Here is a 20,696-nt window from a genome sequence, read left to right on the forward strand (position 1 = left end):
GAGAGAGAGAGAAATAACACGAAACATATTTTGAAGAAGAACCGATTCAGTTGAAGAACAGGTTAGGTGTTACCGTTTATGTGATTCTCTCTTGCGAGAACGAGGACGAACGCGCGCGCGCTCGTGCACGCCTCCGCCACAGAACAGTCACCGCACGTCATGAATGTGCGAGCGACGAGCGAAACGCATCAATATCCTCTTTTTTTCTGCCATTGACGGCCAAGGAGAATCTTGAAGAGAAAACGAAAGAGAAAAAGAGAGAGAGCGAGAGAGAGAGAGAGAGAGAGAGAGAGAGAGAGAGACAGAGAGAACGATCCTTGTCTTCGTTTTATTCTTTCTCTCTTGGAGAATAGCACTAATTTGAACAAACGTCGACCCACGTTCGGTGGCTGTAAACATGACGCGACCCGACGCGACGCATCTCTGATTTACTCGTTTTTGTCGTGCATCAACGACCTTCTTTTGCTGGTGAATGTACACATACGCATTGACTTCTTGTATTTCTCTCACGTGGAATTTTTCCGCGAGAGAAGGAGGTACGAGTTTGACGAGGTGAGTCGTTTCTTTGGGTCTTACGAGTTCTCTATAAACCAAGAAAACTGCGTGATTCGTGCGTTCGCCACGTAATACAATGTCAATTTTTATATTAATCTAATTTTAAGTGATTAGAGAGTGTGTGAGATCAGTGAAGATCCTCAGTTAACATTTCATTTCCATAGTGATTTTATAAAGAACAGGTGAAGGAGTATTATGAAATCATTTTCTTTTTTCCTACAATTTTCACGTAAATTTCGTGTTATTTGATTTATTTCAATTTCCACTAGTTCGAGAGTAGTTATACGTTTGCAATTGTCGATTGAACGATTGATTTAATGCTCACGTAAATTTCGCAGTGTGTCAAATTACATAAACTTTGTCGAAAATTCTCAATATCAACGTAATGTACAATAAAGTATAAACTATACAAAAAAGTCTAAATTTATATTAATTAGAGTTATGGTTGATTAATTTTACAGTATTTAATTTACACCATTATATTACATTTGCAATATATAATCATTATTAAAAGTTTTAATAATGCATATAGAAAACAAAATCTAATTAACTTCTTTTCCATTATTGTTCTATTTGACAACACAAAGCGTTGAGAGAAAGAGAGAGGGAGAGAGAGAGAGAGAAAAGCTCCGGTATTTTTTCTAACGATTATGTTACAAAAACAATATCCGGCAACGGAAATCACAGCTTTTAATTTAATTCTCTTTACTCTTCGTGTATGTTGTGGTAATGAATCACAGAAATTTGTGGTTTACGAGATGTTGCGTGTAAAGTTACACCTTAGTTAAAGCGTCGCCATATTGTCGAATAACTTTGTCGTGCAGTTCAACAATGCAAAACTAAAATCTGGTAGACGATAGACAAAAAATGAAACTGGAGATACGTTTGAAAGACGAGTGACGCTCGTAAATCGCAAATATGTTATTCAAGCTTTCCTCCCGCGTAAAGTAAAAATGGCGCGCAATAAAATTCAACGAAATGAAAGTTTGGAAATTAGAAAAATTTTAAAAACTTTTGTTTTGGAAGAGCCCAATAATTGCATCTCGAGAAAGTAAAAACGAAAGAAAATAACTGGGATCCGTATGAAAAAGAGATAAACATAAAAAGAATAAGAGGAGGTATAATAATCGTGGCGTGCAGTCAGGCTTCTCTCGTGGGTATCTTTTCGTTTTGTGAAAGTGTTTGGAATTAAAGAACGGCCGTGGCACCTCTGGGAGCCGTATTTAACTTTGCTTAACTAAGTTCTGGATCCGTTGACGCGACGCCCGAGGGACTCAGGTCGACGACGACGTCGACGAAGATTTCGCGTTTTTTTTCGGCCTTCCGCCTTCACCTTCCTTCGCATCCAAGTCGTTCATCAACGTTGCCATCTCTCTTTCTCTCTCTCTCTCTCTTCCTCCCTTTTTCGTTATTCTCCAGAACGTCTTATCTCTATCTTGCGCGGTCTTTCTTCATTTTTGCTGGTTTCGTCGTTTTTCTCGCGCATCTGTCGTCTTATAGTCCTTTTCGTAGTAAAGTTTTCGAATTTCATATTTCCTCTATAATTTGTCTCGAATCAAGTTTCTTTTCGTACGATTGTTTTGTCACTTGTTTTTACATGACTTCCATCGTTTTTTTTTTTGAAGTTCACGTATGAAACTTGCGATATGTTATTTATTATTTGTAGGTTACGAAAACTTGTTATTTGGTTCTTTGTTATTCTTTGATCGAGTAACACGCTTTTCTTGTCAACGATTTAATGTCAAAATTCGATCCCCTTTATATCACCTACGTGAATTTATCTTCGTTGATAATATATCTGTCCTCTTCTTGAAAATAGAAATTTATTTTTTGTTTTAAGTTAGAAGAGCCCGTCAACGATCTGATTATGTTTCAGGACCGTCGACGACTCGGAAAATGTCACTCATCGATTGTCTCAGGACGTGAGTGAGAAATTGAGTATTAATGTAAAGTGCCAGTAAGCGATTGATCCCGAAATACTCAACGATTATTAGCAATACGGAGGATTCCAATATGTCTTATCTTGCTCTGGACTCTAACGCGTGGCAGGTAAGTTTTTACATTCGAGCACGATCATCTTTCAGAATTAGACAATAAATTTAATTCGAGGTATAATAAAAATTGTTATCGTCCTATATCGGGCATAATCGATGATGAAGCTTTAATCGAATCGTCCGCAATACCTTGGATCGAACTATAATCGTTCCCTATTCGAGAGTATAGCCTCGAGTCCTTCGCATCGGACTATAACTTATTTCTCGGCTCAAGGATGGCAAGGTGAATCTCTTGGGTTAGCATTATTACACGGTTTTCACCGAGAAGATATTGAAGAGCCGACGCCATGCTAAACGTATTATCTCCCGTGAATACATCCGGAACATCCAGATTCGCTTCTGTCGGATGTCGCATGAATATTTATACGATGAATATTGAGAGCTACCACGACTCGTGAGAATTTCATTTTCCTTTGCGCGCCAGTTGCTATCTTCCATTATGAGCATTCAAATATTTGACTTTATACGTTTCCGACATAGCGCGCAGAATTGGCGACGGAGATGACGTTTGATATCGCCGACGATCGACGATCGTTTCACGAACGGTTGCCAGGTACCATTTACGATTTTCTCACGAGATACGACGAAGAAATTTCAGAGTTAACGAATTTTCATCGTATTACAGGAAAGAATAAATATAATTATATAAGTTACGCACTATGCCTATTTTATAAAAAGTGTCCATACGTATGTATCTATAAGGCATAATCCGATGTTTCTATGAACCGTTTCCTCTTCCGATCATCTTGAAACTTGTAAGATCACTCGGGGCGAAACACGCGATACCGTTAGACGCAGAAATGTTTTAACTAGGAATTTTCTCTCTTTCTCGCAAATATAGATATCTACCTGCGTGTCCTTATTCGATTTAACGTAAAGACGAAAGCGACAAAAGCGAGCCTTCGATACTTCGTATCAAACTATTTTTCCTTCTTTCGACGATCATCACTTTAACTATCTTCTTCCGCGATCGAAGGACGAACGAGGAGACTTCTCCGCCTTCATAGGACGAGCGACCAACCGCTTGTCCGATACGGATCAGCCTACTCTCCTCCCATCTCCCTCTTTTTCTTCTTTTTTTAGCTAATACGCCGCAGCGAGGTTGCAGTCATTATCAGGGTAAATTAGTGACGGTCAATCCGCGTTCCAGCGTTCCACATGCGAGATGCGAAGGAACGAGTTTACGTGATTACGCGTGCGTAACATTGAAAAAGCGCCGACGGAAGGTTAGGTAATCCACGCACGCGATCACGAACGCTCACTGGCGTTCCATAGGCTTGCTTACGTCTTTGTTCTTATTTACATAGGTAAGAGATAAGGCTCGGGTATCTCCAAGTATTATAAAGCAACGTTTTGTCAGTTCGACGTAAATAAAAATCCGTAGTGTTTATCGATTAACAGCTACTGAATTTTTGAACCTTTTCTTCAAATAAATTCGTCATAGCATATTCGTTGTCGAAGACGAAGATACGTTTTTGTCGAGGGAAACGACAACAAGAGAAATACTAGAAAGCAATTTCTCCGCGTACCGTTCGATCAATTACGTCGTCTCGATGCGTAGCGAAGCGAATAGGAAAAACATTCCTTCGTCGGCGGAACAAATTAACCGTGAGTCTCGTGGAGGGTCCGTTAGTCGTTGGAGAAACTACTTTCTCGTGGATGGTAAAAAAGAAAAAAAGATGCAAAAAAGAAAAGTCAAAATGGGTCGAGTAATCGACGGAACGCGTTCGACACAGTATGCCATGGTATCGAGAATCTACTCTCCCCCATTTTCGGTGTTGCTGGATCCCGGAAATCACATAGGCATGGCAGGAAATGTAAGAGGTCGAGCACGACAACGGATAGCGGAAACGAGTTTAGGTGGGCTCCTATTGGATTATGCCCTTTACCGAGTTCTCTAGTTTTACCTATGCGTAGTTACACGCTGCGAAAGGAGTACGTTAGTGGTCGTTACATCACGGTGCACTCGCACGAGCAAGTTCGCCACGACGGAAACTGATTTAACTTAACTCGCTTCGTGACAACATTGTCCTTACCAAGCGCGACACACGTCAGAGATTTCTCTCGACTTGCTTATACTGCGATTACGATGGTATCGTTTTATTATTTTTAGATCCGTTCCCATGAAAGTACCTACTTCGTTTTCATATTCATCGAAACGCTCGACCAATGTCCTACTCTGCGATCTTCATCTTTCTTCTCTTTCGATTCAGTGTTTTCGATTCATCAACAATTCGCAGAGAATCTTTTCGTATTATTCTACACCGTTTTTGTATTCATCCCGATGAGAGAAAGGTACCGGCCACAAACCTATAGCTTTAGCCGCGTGAAATCGAGTAGGACGAAGAGGGAACACGAAATGGAAAGGGAGGAAACGATCGGTGGGTGAGGAGGAAAAGGCGAGTATTTGCACATTTTCCAATAAAGTATGATCTAGTCGCGTGGCAAAGCCGAGTGGCAGGCCGTGTCTTCTTGTTGAAATAACAAGGGTCCGAGGATGCTCGAGAATTAATACTTTGCTCCCACGCGCCCAGAATTTGACGAGATCCTCTTCGTGTCACCGCGAATATACAGAGTGACGAGAAAAACACAAGAGCCAAGGGGATGTACGAAAAACGGGCCGACTATATTTCATCGCTCGTGCGTGCGCGTATCCCATTCTTGACATCGCTTACGTATTCATCGCTTATTTGTTTTCCTTATTCGAGATGCTCTCGACTTTTTCTCTCTCTCTCTCTCTCTCTCTCGTTTAGTCGCGTATATCGAAGACATATTTAAACGTATAATCCGGTTTGGCATCCGGATAAGCTTCGAATTTCGAGTGTCGCTATGATATTTCATTTGTTTCGGTCGGCAATGCGTTTTAAACGAAATTGATTCATTTTATTTTTCCTAAAAGTAGTCCTTTCTATCGTAGATTACAAAGGAATATAATTTTGTCGTTAGTTTAACGAGCGTATGCAAGTTCGATTATTTTGCATGGACACTTCCTTTTTTTGTGTAAAAAACGTACTCGCTTTTATGTACACGATTTTGATCCTCGAGCGATAATAAATTTTCTATAAATACGCAGACGAAGAGCATACATTTTACACTTGTCATTGAACAATACTCACAACGAGATCGTTCGAACAAATGAAAGATTTACGTTCATTATTAAATACTTTCCTCTTTTTTGAATCCAACTGAATTCGTGCTAGTTTCGCAACGCAGATCGATCGCAGAGTCAAAAAAATCAGGCATACAAACGCAAGTTAAACGGAAAATACTGTCCATTTTTTTTGTTGCGGCGATTAGTTAAATTCGAGAGAAAATATTTCCAGGGCTACAACTCTCCCGGCTCTCATCTTCGATAGAATGCTCTCGTCAATTGTCCCGTCATCATTTTACGCTGAGCTTAATGCGTGATTCATTGTTTTGCATGGGCAGGAACAGTTGGTGGCTACATCAAAAAACCCTGATGTACTTCAAAGTCGCGGACTTGATCTCTCCGTTCGATCGAGAGACGACGGCTTCGTTTGCGTAGCGTAATGGGGAGGGAGAAGAGAGAGAGAGAGAGAGAGAGAGAGAGAGAGAGAGAGAGACAGAGACAGAGAGAGATGAAGAAGAGAGGAAGGGTGAACGAAAAATAAATGATACCCGAATTAGCGTAATCGCGTGATGGTTTGCAAGGGAGATGTTACGATAACTAAGCCACGCCAAGAGGAGTACGTGAAGCAATGAGTAACGAAAGGAGAAAGAGAAAAGGGGGTAAGCAGAGGGTAGTAGTCGTCGCATCGTTGGGGACGACAAATTGCATTTCGATTTCATTTTGGTCGGAAATGTTCGTGAGCTGGGATCAAGGAGTGTTCGAAGTGTTGCGAGCTCGGGACATTTCAAGCGTGTAATCGAACTTTTAGTCTTTTTGCTTCCCCAGAACTTTTGTTTCGAATACGTATACCTATTATACTCTGCGCGTACAGAAATATTTTTCTTGTCTGTAAACGATTGACGTAACTCTTCTTGTTTTTAATTTGTGTGTCCCAACGAAACTGTCCACCAGGATTATTATGAAATTTAAGGATTTTGTTGAAAAACACTGAGACGAATCAATCTTATTTTCGAGAAAGACAGATCCTTGTCATAAATTCATCCACATTGAGTCGACCCCCTAAGGTGGGTGGCAACATTTTAAATGGCAACAAGAGTTTTATATTATTATTATTATTATTATTATTATTATTATAGGTCTTTTACTTTTCTTTAATGTGGTGCTATTTTTATTTAATTCGAGTCAATAATTTCCGAGAAAATGCACGTTTCGAAGTTTCAGATACAATAAAATTTAATTCTGTGAACTACATTTATTCATTAATCGTAGAAATCGTTGAAAATGACAAGAATATGTTAGAATAAGTGTTTCTTCAGAAGTATGGAGCTCCTTCACATTATACAGCTTTGGTATGACAGTTTTTAAATCAGCATTTGCCCTATTATTAAATTGGTAGAAAAGATCTTATGGAGTGGCCTACTTGTGGTTGCTCGATTTCACTCTCTTGAATGTTTTTCTATGGAGATGTTTAAAATCCATAATATATGTTACTCAATTGGTTTCAATAGGAGCCAACTCCGGCAATGCATAGTCGAAAAATATCGTCAGATTACACCGAATGTTCGACGTAACACTGACCGAAGACTTTATTACTTTATGAAAGTCGATGGAACATATTTTGAACATTTAAATAAGATAAAAGTTCTTTCCCAAACTGAATTTGCATTTTATTATATGAAGCCACGAAATGCATTTTTTCGGAAATTATTGACTCAAATTAAAAAAACAAAGTAACACCATTGTAAAGAGAATTAAAGGACCATTAATAATGATATGCCATTTTATTTCTGTTGTAACTTAAGATTTTTTAAGGGATTGTCACCTTTCTTTAGGGAGTTCCCAAATAGGATGAATTTAAGACCTGTTCTCTTCGAAAAGAATATTGACCTATCTCAATGTTTCTCGAAAAAATCATTATGTGTCGTAGTAATCTCGATGAACATTTTTCATTCGGACAGTCTGTATATACCGGAATTTTTTCAAATAAATTGAAGCAAATTGATAATGATATTAGGCGAATATCTATATAAATTAGGAAAACATTACTGCCTATTAAAAAAAAGTTAAAATCAGTAGAAGATATAAAAAGACAAACTTCGCGTATTCGAAAACTGTTGATTCCGGACTCGCATGATTGGTGGCCCTTTCCTTGCATAAACGCGCTTGTTTGACCAATTTGTGATATCCAGATTGGTTACATCGTGAACGTGCAAGCGATGGTTACGGGAGAGGCTTTAAATAAAGTATAGATCGTTGATGTTGGCCGAAGGACGAGGACAGCGAGTCTTTTACGATACACTCTGAAAACGTTGGTTAACCCAGTGACAATGAACGAAGAGAGGGAGAACGAGCGAGTTCTATTGTCACGCCCCGTCGGATACAAAGGGTTCCGAGCACTTTGTCCATACGAGCCTAGGTACCAATCGCGTCGAACGACACATTCTTGCATAATGTAGAAGATAAATTCGAGTGGTAGTGCGGTCGTGTTATCATTCTCGATACTTTATTCGCATTCACACGTTAGCTATTATTTTTTAACCAAAGAAATCGCTTCCCATCTCGTAATAAATCCTACTTATCAAAGAGACGATTGATCCTTTCGTTAAATCGATACGAATAAATAGGAAAAGTATGATTATTTGAATCGATATCAATATCTTATCAGAATGACTACAAGGGCATCGTAGAAATTCGAAAATATCGATAAATTTCTGTAATATCTCTTCGTACGAGTACTTGCAATGAAAAACTTCAGTGATAATAATTTTTCTAGACCGTTTTCATTTGGCACGGCCGTCAAACGAGACGCTCCATGATCAGTCAAGCAACGTTGGCTTGTGTTTTAGTCTTTAACCCGTTCTGCTTCCAGTAATTAAGACTGGAGCATAAAAAAGGAAAAGGACAGTACGGCGGTGGAAGCAACATAGGAGGAAGAGAAGAAGGAGGAGAATAAGGAGGGATGCAGACGGGTGGAATGGAGAAACGCGAGGGGGTGGGCTAGAAGAAGGGTAAGGGGTTGGATTATACGATGACACGCTCCTTTGTTCTGCCCTTTTGCGGAAGACACCGTAGCGAGTAGCATTTGCGAGCACAAAGAGAAATAATGACTAGTCCAGTGTTCAACTAATATTTGCTTCCAACTTTTTCCGGAGATTTTTCTCCCGGAGAATGTTTCCTTTTGTTAGCGAGAGAGCCGACGCAGACACGACGTTGACGACGATGGCCCGGTTCGGTTTGTCAGGAAAGTGCTTCGTTGCTGCTTCATGCTGCTTGCCGCTTCACAACTCCTTCGACTCGTCTCTCTCTCTCTCTCTCTCTCCTTTTCTTTTTCTTTTTCTTTCTCTTTGAAAGGCCAAGCCTAAAATTGTCGCCGTTGTTTCTCGTGTATGCACTGACTCGAATAAAGGAACAAGCCATTTTGCGAACGTACTCTTCGACTCATGTCTGCACTGTCGCTTTTCGTTTGCTTAAACCACCTTCTTTGTTCTCTGCGAAGTTTGTCTTTCTTGTTTTCTCCTAATCGTTGGAAAATAGAAAAACGGTCAGGTTTGAAGATTGCGAAACTTCGTAGACGGTTTCCCTTCTAATGGAAAAATTCGTGAACCGTGCGTGGTAGAAAATAGGAGGGTGGTCATCGAGTTTACCCTATCTAACTTGATGCTCTGGTTTTTTAAAGAGTGGTAGTGCCCATGCTCGATTGCCATGGTAGTGATGGTGGTAGTAGTTGATCGCAACAGGGACGATGGTGATGGTGAAATCGAGTTAGTCAAATTAACCATGAAATAGACTCCCTCCGCCCTAGTGTCTGTCTATCTCGTCCGTCGCTGGTGTCGTTCGCATCGTTCCGTGACCGCTAACCAAAGCTAACTAGTCCCGTAGGGCCGTTTAGCTTGCTCGTTCGAAGGGTGAGGAAACATTATAAAAAAAAAAAAATAATAATAATAAAAAACTAAAAAAAAACCACGACGAATTGCTTATTTCTGTTTGAAATTATTGTACTTTGCGCTCATTGTTTGATTATAGAATAAGAATGATATTAATTAATATGCAAGTATAGTGTATATAACGGCAGAACTTTAAAAATACATAAAATCGTTAGAAAACAAAGAAAATAGAATTTTTACTACGCGCTTCTATGATCGAGATGAGCGTCTCCTGGCCATGATTCATGGGTACGATGATCCCATTGACAAATAAGAAGGACGTGGGCCAGCCTTTTTCTCATTAGCGGCACTTTGAACTAACCCGCCCACGTTATGACAAACTAGATTAATTTTCTGTCCAAAAGGTACCGCCCTTCTCGATCGTTTATTACGAAATTTCAACTGTCAGAGATTGCTTTATCGTGTTCCCGTGCTCTCTGTTACCCGAAGATTGCCATTTTATTCGACCGCAGTAAAAAACTAAGCTGCATAATCAGCGAACATAATCTCATTTACGAATTTTTTTGTCGCACCTTCGACGTCCCGTTGAAATTAACTCGCGCGATCCTGTGCATTTTTCTTTCGAGTTTTTCTTTTGTTAGAGAGAAAGAAAAGATCTGACGATCTGAGCCATTATCGTTCCCGTAAACTCACCTGCGTCAAAATAAATTAATAAAGTTCCAACTGCTCGAAATTATTCATTGTGAAAGTTGTTCAAAAGATTGTCCGCTTCGAGACATTTGTTTGAATCGAAGAGGTAGATTTTTGTATTAATGTTAGGAGAAATGTGACCTGGCACAAATGGATCGCATTTTCATAGTAAAAATCGAGATCGGGTTAAAAATATTCAAAGATGGGAGCGATGGCCGTAGAGGGGTTTATAACTCACGTCAGGCAGGTAATTAGCCGCTTTTGCCCAGCTGTAATGGACCCGCTAAGGCACTAAGCGAGACCCTTAACTTATTTAAATGAACTGGTAACCCATGTCCATGTCCAACGCGAGCCAGACGCGAGGCAATATAGAAAAACCATTTATAAGGGCACTATTCCAGATGCCTAAACAACCTTCTCTTTTCGTTTTGCTATACTTTGGACTCTGCACGACCGTCAGGCGATCTATTTTTTCGTGCTAACGCGCGTATACGGATGAGTCTCAGCTCAGCTGCTTGCTTTCATTGCTCCTTGAAATTTTTTAACGACGTTGGGACGAGCAATAACGTCGAGATTTATCTGATAAATAGCGAAACTCCGAAACAGTGATACAACCTACAAGGTTCGCTATTTTTTTTGTTTCCCCTTTCATTCGCTCTTTATTAATCTTAGTGATTAAGTTTATTTAGTTATTTATTTATTCTTATTTATTTATTCTTTTCGACAACCTGGTTACCAGTGCAAACTCAAGCTCGCGAATTGTCTGAAATAATACCGGTTTTAAATTCGTGAATCGCATTGATTTGTTTTCGATAGAATTTAGGGATGCGTCTGGAGAGCGAATATTGATTTTATGCCCGACTGTAAAAGTGTGATTTGAATTTTGATTGCGGCCTGGGAGAGATCGCGTAACAGGATAGTGCACGCTTTGCCAGACGCACAAGGGCTCTTCAAGCGACGCTTACTCGACTGGAAAATCGAAGGAATATACGTTTTAAAGTGTCGAAACGAGAGAGACCTCCTGACCGATTACAACACGTACGAATCGAAGAAAAAACAGATTCAACGCGGAGATTAATTTCTACAATTGTTATTTACGAACTTTCTCGAATTTTTCTCATATTTTTCTGCCCACAGCTGTACTTTCTTTCGAACAGAAGGAAAAAGAAGAAAAAGTTACGAAATCGTGGGCGTGCGCATAGACGAATCGTTCTAGCTCGATTAGAATCTTAAAAGGAGCATAATTCGATAATGATACGAGGGCAGTCGAGATTTCATCGTAGAAGCATGCTAATGCCGCTTTTGTCGTAAGCCCCAGATGACTATAATTTGTGAGCACTTAAAAATAGGTATTAAAATATTATCATAGACCGTTTCCATGTAATATTCGAACACAAAAGCCCGTTTGCTTTTGTCAGTCCGTATTTTGCAATAATATTCTTGGTGTTCCACTTTTGAGAATCCATTCTTTTTCTTACTATTATTTTTCATCAAATAACATACGAAAGAACAAACATTTATGATCTATCTACGAAAATTAATTAAAAAAGGCACATATATCGAATAATCGCAAGTCGATGATTAAAGCCGTAATCAAGCGCAGGTCTTCGTATCGTCGAGAATAAAATTACGTTAGTGTGCGGAACTCAAACAAATAAATAGAAGCTGATGGAGAAAAAGAACGGGAGAGATAGAGATAGAGTATCCGCGTGCGTAAGTACATCGACGCGACCGTGACGCGTAAGGCGTCTCGATGCAATATCGTTAAGCAAACGAACGACCGATGGACGAAGCGGTCATTAATGTGGATATTCGCTCGTCGCCGTACGCGTCCCCTTCTCTATTTTTTGCTTTATTTTTCGTGAAAGGTCCACCAGGAACACCTCTCTCTCTCTCTCTCTCTCCCTCCCTCTCCCTCTTTCGCTCTCTTAACATCTCGTGGCTCCAATTAGTTCTGAACGTCGGTCCGTCCGTCTATCCGTCCTCTATGTCCGTGTCCGTCTGTCCGTTCGGTGCTTCGTTCCTTCGTTCGTCGAGCCGTCCACACGATACTGTTTGCACCGTTCTTTCGTTCGTTCGTTCGTTGCCTCGGCTCGTTCGTATCCCTCAGCTTCATTAAGAAACGGTAATGCGTTTTGTTTCTCTTCTACATGGGCTCTCCCCCTTTTCAAACGTAGGGGGAGAGAACGAGCCAGAGACTCTTTTAATAATCCCGCAGCACGTTCAGAGATTTATTATTTTCGGACTACGTTGGCCGGATAAGTCCATATGGCTGACGCTCTCTTCTCTCTCTCTCTCTCTCTCTCTCTCTCTCTCTCTCTCGTATCTTCCACGACTCAACGAAGATCTCTTCCTTTTTCTACTTCCTCCGACTTACAACGCCGTCTTCTTCGAGCTCCCACTCGTTCCGCGAACTTCTGTACAGGGTGACCTAATAAAGTATAAAACTCGAAGGTGCAACGTACGCTAAGGTTGCGAACATTCCCAAAGGTGTATTCTTCATCTGGTTCAAAATGAGATTTATGGATGTTCAACATAAAAAGCGATAAAAAAAACCGAATGAGTTTTAACGTATCTTATAGTCTATCTCGAACGTGATGACGTAATAGAATATACGAACTTTTGAATGAAAAGGCCCAGAACGTTATCAAAATTATCTGACGTGTTTCTAAATATATAAATCTAACAAAATGAAATTTCTCTTTGCTACCATTCGTGCGTTTTTTTATAAGAGAAAATGAAATAATAGTAATGGTAACTCTATCGATGGTCCGTCGTTGGTCTAGCAGTGCCGGTGGTTTCGATCGGGAAAAAAAGAGAGATAGCATTCTCTCTTTCTCTTCTCTCGTTTGGTTATAATTCTTAGTGGGACGTGTAGCTATAAGCATATTCCAGTCCTTTGATTTAACGAGGTGTGGTGTCGGTTATACTATAAATGTTACATCGGGCCCCTATAAACCAAACGGGCGAGTCGGTAAATTAGGAACCGAAAGCTCTCGTAGGAAGCCCCCTAAAAATACAATTAACGAGTCGTTTAACGGATATACCTGCGTAGCGCACTATTTCGTAGGATGGCATCCGTGCAAAACAGAATAAGAAATATTCGCGAGATGGGCGAATACTTTCTGTCGACTACTAGTATAATTCCCGTAAAAAGTGAGAATTTATTTGTTAGGCATGAATTTTCATCGGCCTCTTAACGAGATTTCTATATAGGTAAGTATGTTTCCCGTTTTTATCGGAAGATCAATTTTAATTCAATTTCGTTCGAAGAGCATCTTCGACGACGAAGAAAACGTAACGCACCGAAAACATCATGTGACTTATCGAGAGTTATTTATCAGAATTTTTGAGCATCGAGTTTACAGTAAAAGCGTTTGAGATACGAAAAGATGTAACTGTGTATGCGTGTCTATGTGTGTAAATAAGTCTGTATGTGTGTTGATGCTCTTACGCGGGCATCGATATAACACGGTCATGCGTCAATGTTCAAGGTGCTGCTACATCGGTGCCTTTTCACCGAGAAAAACATTTATTAAAACAGCTATAAAATATTGTTGTATAGCAACCTGTGGTGATATATAACCGACCCAGCGATACTTACCGCGTTGGTAACGGGGATTTATCGTCGCTTGATGGAACCAAAAGTTGTGTATCTCCTATATATTTTTTCGTGAATGCTTTTTATTATTGGAAATGTCCTGGAATCGTTAAGAAGGAAATCGTATTGACGATAATGTAATATCCATCTTCCTTGTTTCTTCGTATAAGTCGATGCAGACGGAGTAGAATTTCTTGAGCCACGATTGTTTTTCCAACGCACGACATTGAGACCCTTCTAATAAATTATATCTCACTCTGTTTAATATTGTGTCTACAGTGCAGGTAGTTGGTACGATAATTCATGATAAATCATCCGGTGAATCTTTAGCTTAATGAGTTTTTAGTGGCGAGTTTCAGCAACGTGATTCATTTCGTTTTTTAATCAATTCATTAACGCCCCGCGTATCGTACCTTTCCATTTTATACGCTACCGCGGTCAAACCAGTTACCGATATTCGTCTTACTTATATTTCTATTTAAATATCTCCATAAAAAAAATTCGAGCAATGCATCCTCTCAGAAGGAACATCCCACGTCGATTTCTTCGTCATTTTCGAATTAAAAAATCACGTTGAAAGGTCGCATACAGGTATCGTTAGAATTTGTTTCAGCTTCGCTCTCATAGCAGCCAATTATATAAAATAAACGTATTCACATTCTTGAACACGAAGTAGGCATCAAATCTATATATATTTGTGATTCGAAAGTAGCTCTGTTGCGGGAGCACATCCGTCATGCGTTTATAGGAAAGAGAGAGGAGAGAGTGAGAGAGGGGGGGGGAGTAGAAAATAAGAGAGAGAACGATAAAGAGGGGCAAAGGTGTCGGTGTTGAAGCCCTGCGGGATACGACCCCCGTGGCGAACACACGACTCCTGAAAGAGCCTCCGTTTGGGAATCGCGCTTCCTCCTTCGCCGAAATCAACCTGTCGGCCCTTAATTCGTGAAGGCTAGCGAAATTGATGAGAAATGAGCCGTGTTAAATAGATACACACGTCCGCCATTCGAACCCGCTCCTTGAAACTAAAGAAAAGTGAAAAATCTTAGAAGAAAAATACGTCTTTCTAGCAAAACTTTGTACATTTTACATATATTATTTTAGTAGACACAAATTTTTATATAATAAATCTTCATAACATCATATCTTCTGTAAATATTGAATAAATGTACATTTTTATTGAGAAAGTTCAACTATGGGATTAAAGTACGAAGAAAAGGCGCAAACTCGACGAAAAGCAGATCTATTAAGGTTCCAGGTTATGTTTGGCCGTGCGTTGGGCCGTACGCTGGGTTGCGGTGCCGGCATTAGACCTGTAATTAACCGGTAGCTCTTTTACTCGCGAGAGCGTAACTCCGACCATTTAACGGTTTGTTTTTATTGGCCGTTTATTGGTTATTTTTGAGGGCCATGGAACCCCCGAGGCGAACGACGCCTTGAGCGGCTTCCTGCTCAAGCATATATATCCGAAAATGGGAAGTAGAACTCCGAAATCTTTGCTTAACACGAACCATTTTTCTCAGTTACATTATTCGAAAATAATAATCGACAGTATAAAGTCTCTTCGTTTGATCGGGCTGACCGATAATTAAGAGCAATGATTAAACGATGCGAGCTCGCGTAGCTCGAATTAAACCAATCCGACGGTGTTTGTCGTCGAGTTAGTGAGAAAACGCAATAGTTTTGCTCTTTGTTTAATTTTCGGCTTGAATTTAAACCGATGAGGAGAGGTGGATGTCGCATCAGCGCACCCATCGCTTTCCAGGATAAATGCAATTAAATGTATGTACGTGTTCTGGTGTGAGAGCGTTGAAATATAATAATGCATTTTATGACATAATGTAACAATTATTTTATTAATAACGCGGTACGAAGAGAAAAGGGAGGTACAGCATTTCGCGAAAATTTGCAAATATTTTGAACGGTTTTGGAATACCGTAGTATCGCTTTCTACATAGGTACATCATTTACTTCCGCCCCAATCTCCGTCAATATCGAGATATCGTTAACGAAATTCCTGAGAACATGTGCGTTATATCAAATGAAATGCAAAATGAAATCGTTTCGAATAATACGTCGCGCTAGCTTCGTTACGACGTTAACGCTTTTTAACCGGAATCTCCTCGAGCACTTACTTCTTCACGTAACAAAAGTGGGGCTTACAGTATCATGATTTTAGCTTTGCACGTGCACGAGGAGTGTGTTTTGTTTGCTAAGCGGGCGAAGGGTAGCGTTGTTTATCGAAAGGTACTATTAAGCGCGCTTCACCACTCGTTCGAACTCGAGTACAGCTCGTAGAATGCTCCTCGTTGAATCGAGAGTAGAAGCAATCTCGATTACGTATCGTTTCTTTTTTGCGAGCACGAGTGGTTTTGATTAATTAATCGAACAAATTATTCGAGTAAGGCGACGACGCACATCTTGTCTTTCTTTATGTTTAACATTTGCATTAATGATCAGATCTTTTGTTCATTTATTTATCGACTTATTTTGATCGAACATAATTCTATTTCCTCATGTTCTTATTTTATTCATACTTTACTGTCTTATATTCTGTCATTTGTTATTACCCCATACTTTTCATCTTTGTCATATTTTCTCACGGTGGCTTCTCTCTTCTGGCAAATATCATTCTATTTTCACGAACACCAACTACATCGAATTCCGTCGTTAGAGTCGCTTCATTTCCTTCGCTTTCGTTATTTGGGTCCCTTCGAGCGGTTCATCCGAGAATACTTTTAGTAGTTGCGTTCGGAGAAAATAAAAAGAGAAGGAAAAGAACAAGAAGGAGGTGGATCAGATGGAAGCGTCAAAATCGGACTTTTAAAGAGCGAAAAGTATATCGCGCGAGCGCCAACCGCATCGATGCACTATAGCTCTCGGGGTTTAAGATTATACGCAATTAGCACTCTAACTACCGCCCAGCCCAAATTGGATTATTTTTTTCAGGGAACGTTTCAATCAAGCCGTCAACGTCCCCCTGAGCGATATCGAAAGATTCGACCCTGCAATTACTTTGCTAATTAAATCAAGATCGCCTCTGAGCCAGCTGTCCTGTCGTCTACATAGGCGATGTGTATCGAGAAGCTTGTTTACGAGCTCAAAAAAGGGACATCTAACTAGCCAATAATTCGCGTTTCACTTTCGTGAAAGTCAGACAACCTTCATCTCTCTCTTTCTTGGTAGCCTTTCGAAGGAGATATTCAGACTTCTAAGCTCGGATGAATCGTTTTATACATCGTAAAAGCCATCGTTAATACTATCTTTTTTATTTTCATAGGGAACGGGCGTGTCTGGCTCTCACCACGTAAACGATACCGTTTGGTATCCACGATTCCTGTTATCGCCATTCTTGTTTTCCACACCGCATGAGGGATCTATACCAAAACGGTGACTCATATTTCTCTTTTTTATGCGAGTTAATCGATTTACGAAATGTATTCCGCCTTTTTCTAGGCTCTTCGCGTCCCTCATGAGCTATTCTATATCGTTGTCGTGTCCCGGTCCATTCGAGCTCGCCAGCACGTCTGAGTGTGGAGAATTTCTTCTCCGAAGAAATCCAAAACTGATGGTTAATTATATTCGGCCAGTAACTGAACTTGGTCTCGAGAGAGCACGAAGGGTCTTTTTTAGTTTGCGGCACGCGCTGCCACGTGGCATTGTTGCGGACCACGTGAAAAGGAAACGAGCAACCAGCGGCTCGTATTGAATCAGTGTGTTACCGATATGCACATACACTCTCTTCTTTTGCTCTCTCTCTCTCTCTCTCCCTCTCTCTCTCTCTCTCTCTCTCTCTCGTTCTCTCTTGTTCATGTATATAAACCATATAGTCGGTGTTACCTACACGATCCTTTTATGGTTGCAGAAGGCAACCATTATCGCCTCCCAAGAGATTGTATAATAAAATTGTTGCATCTCCATTTTATTAAAGAAGTCTTCTCTCTCTCTCTCTCTCTCTCTCTCTCTCTCTCTCTCTCTCTCTCTCTCTCTCTCTCTCTCTCTCTCTACTTTTGCCGAACGAACAACGAGTCCTTTTCATTTGAAGTACGAGTGTAATTTCTTTGATTTGTATCCAACGTGCGAAACGTTTCTACAAATGCAAAATGCAATCAAAACGCGTGGGATTTGAAACAGGTGCACGCGTGCTGAGGACAATTAACATGAATTATGGTAAATGCTCGTGGTCCGTCCGCAAAAGGATTCACGGGAGCGTATGCCACGTGAGTGTATGTACGAAGGCACTAGATTGCCTCACGGCACGAATATTTCGGTCCGTGTTTTTGCTCATGATCTCGTGCCCGCAGGTGCAACTCCGCCGGCGAGATATTTGATCGACTCGTAAATTTCGTTTCAACTTTGTATCTCTTGATAGCTCTTTTATTTTGAAGACACTTGTATGTACTTCTTTTGTCACTGATCATTGTTAATCTTTTGAAAGAAATACTTTCTGATCGGTCATAGATACTTGTAATTTTCAAAATTACTTGAAAGACGCTACTATAGTCTTTGACATTTTGTATGCAACGTTTAATTAATTCGTTCTTTGTTGAAGGTTTGAATTATCATCGGAAAAACGATTCGATAAATACGCATACGTTAAATTACGACAAGTCAGTCACAAAGCAAGAGTAGTCCGAGTAATTTACTCTCTGAATAACGCGCTTTCGAACTTGATTGGCCGCAGGTGTCAAGAGCAATCGCTTCGAGGAAGTACTACTGTATCTCTTCCGATCTGATAAACCAGCACTGTCATTCCCTTAGTATTCATGCTGCGACTTCTCTATAGTTGAAACGATAATTAAAGCTCGTAGTCGTTGCCCTTCAACCGTTGACATTGTTGCATCGCTCGACAATTTCACAATTATTTCTTCGTCTAGTTCGCGTTAAACACGATATGAGAAGTAGGTGTTCTTTATTTCTTTTGTCTTTCTAGACGAATAGCAGTAGTCTGGAAAAAATTAAAGAAAATTGAAACTTTGTGTACGAATGCATCGACAAAGACGTTGTACTATAAAATTGCTGAACGCACGAGCGTTGAGTCATGGAATCAATCATTCTCTTATCTTTATCAAAACAACGCCATTTCCTAGCATAAAAAGAGGTAGTTTGTATAATGATGAAAAATGAAACATTGGAGCTGGGTGAAGAAAAGACGAAGAACGACTCGTTTTGCAACGTTACAATTCTACGTTAAAATTCTAACGTTACGCTTGTCCGAACAAACGCAAGGTAGAATGTGTCCTATATGTGCTCGATAGATTTAATTTGAAACGGTACCGTGGAATACACTCTTTTTATTTCATCCTGCCAACCGCACGAGATAAACCAATATCAAAGCACGCGAAGAGCGAAGTTTCGTCAAACGAGGAATCAATGTTTCGAGCCTTTGAGGGACAGAACGTTTGACGGATGAGAAATCAGTCGGAACGTTCACCTGTCGAAGTTCCGGCATTGAAATGGCAAAATGCAGCTGACAAAATAATTAGTTTCCTGGATTCGCTCCGACCGAAAGAGGATTCGTTTGACCAAATCGCGTGTCGCGGAATTATGAAACAAAATTGGAGCCAGTTTTAGACGAGAGAAAAATGGACTGGTTGTTCTCTCGAAGACGTTAGAGAGAATTATATCTTCCCTCGTGATTTCGATCGGATTGCTCCAAATGGTTGATAATTCTTCTGAAATGTAATGCGATGCATGTTAGTTTACGGAACAGTTTATCGGCGATCAAAATAGAATCACACCGTAAGATACAATGATACGTATGGCATGCAATGACAACTCGTGCCGCATTTTTAACGTCGTATCTTTCAAACTCATGACATACTTCTGACAGCATATCCGATTTTAAAGATCCACGCTGTAACGTGCGCGTGCTAGGCCCTCAGGCGATTTAAAAATCGAAAGAACTTTTCTTCGTAAGCCAGTATATATGTATGTATGTATTCGGGATAAAAAAATTGAAACTGATGATTCACTTTAAATTGATAAGTCGAATCGCTTTATACATACCGCGCAAAGAATTTAACATCGGACTTAAGAAAGGAATAAAATTCCAATACAGAGATTCATAAATATCGAGTATGGAAGTAGAGACCACCCTTTTCCCTTATGTAAAAGGTATTACGTATGCACTCGAGAAATTCTCCGAATCTTATCGGGCCGATCACTTATGTCCATAAAAAGATAGAAAATGCTGCTTACGTCGTTGACTCGAGGGTGGTTTCGAGCTTGGATACAGAGCTGATAGCTCCAGGCTGATAGATGTTGGCTAATTATGTGCCCGAGAAGTCCTGCCTTCGTTCGTTGAAGGAAAAGGAACCCTCACGAGTTCTTCTCGTTCGGCTTGGCTCTATCGTGCTCGACCACCCATTGACAATACAATTTCTTCGTGACCCACGCAGACATCGTCGTTGATTATTAACTTTCTTCGATTTGACTCGTAATAATGTTAATACGAAAACTGATGCTACTTCCTTGCGTTTGTCGTCCTCTTTCCTATCTTTAACGACGATTCGCACTCTTTTATCATTTCGCGCGATAATTCATTAATTTTTCAAAATTCTATGATCTAATTTTAATGTTTATCGCATGTAGTATGTTAAGATATGACAGTAGCCACATAGTATAAAAATAACTCGACGAGTCTTCTATTTCAGTCTTTGAATATAGCATGTGGAAGTCGTGTACAATGTACACGAACAGAGCGCGATCGCGATCTTCGAAAGACTCGACGATGGAGGCGTATGTTTATTCTTTCTTTCGTCCATCCACCCGTTCGTTCGTTCGTTCGTTCGTTCGTTCGTTCGTTCGTTCGTTCGTTCGTT

General features: G+C 40.2%; 1 protein-coding gene across 5 annotated transcripts in view; it reads left to right on the forward strand.

The window, feature by feature from the left end:
- The window catches only part of LOC122636765 (transcription factor AP-2-epsilon), a 162,605-nt gene that overhangs the window by 29,019 nt on the left and 112,890 nt on the right, over positions 1 to 20,696 (forward strand). For 3 of the 5 annotated variants that reach the window (XM_043828379.1, XM_043828391.1, XM_043828410.1), the window contains exons 3-4: positions 10 to 552; positions 2,432 to 2,604. Coding sequence is in view for 1 of the 5 variants with exons in the window: in XM_043828410.1 (XP_043684345.1) it covers positions 2,569 to 2,604 (36 nt within the window). In the remaining 4 variants the exon portion in view is untranslated. Of the gene's footprint in view, positions 1 to 5; positions 553 to 2,431; positions 2,605 to 20,696 lie in introns of all 5 variants that reach the window. The other 2 variants (XM_043828389.1, XM_043828392.1) reach the window with 2 other exon arrangements.

The sequence above is a fragment of the Vespula pensylvanica genome, chromosome 1, assembly GCF_014466175.1.
Source record: "Vespula pensylvanica isolate Volc-1 chromosome 1, ASM1446617v1, whole genome shotgun sequence".
In the NCBI taxonomy this organism is placed as follows: Eukaryota; Metazoa; Arthropoda; class Insecta; order Hymenoptera; family Vespidae; genus Vespula; species Vespula pensylvanica.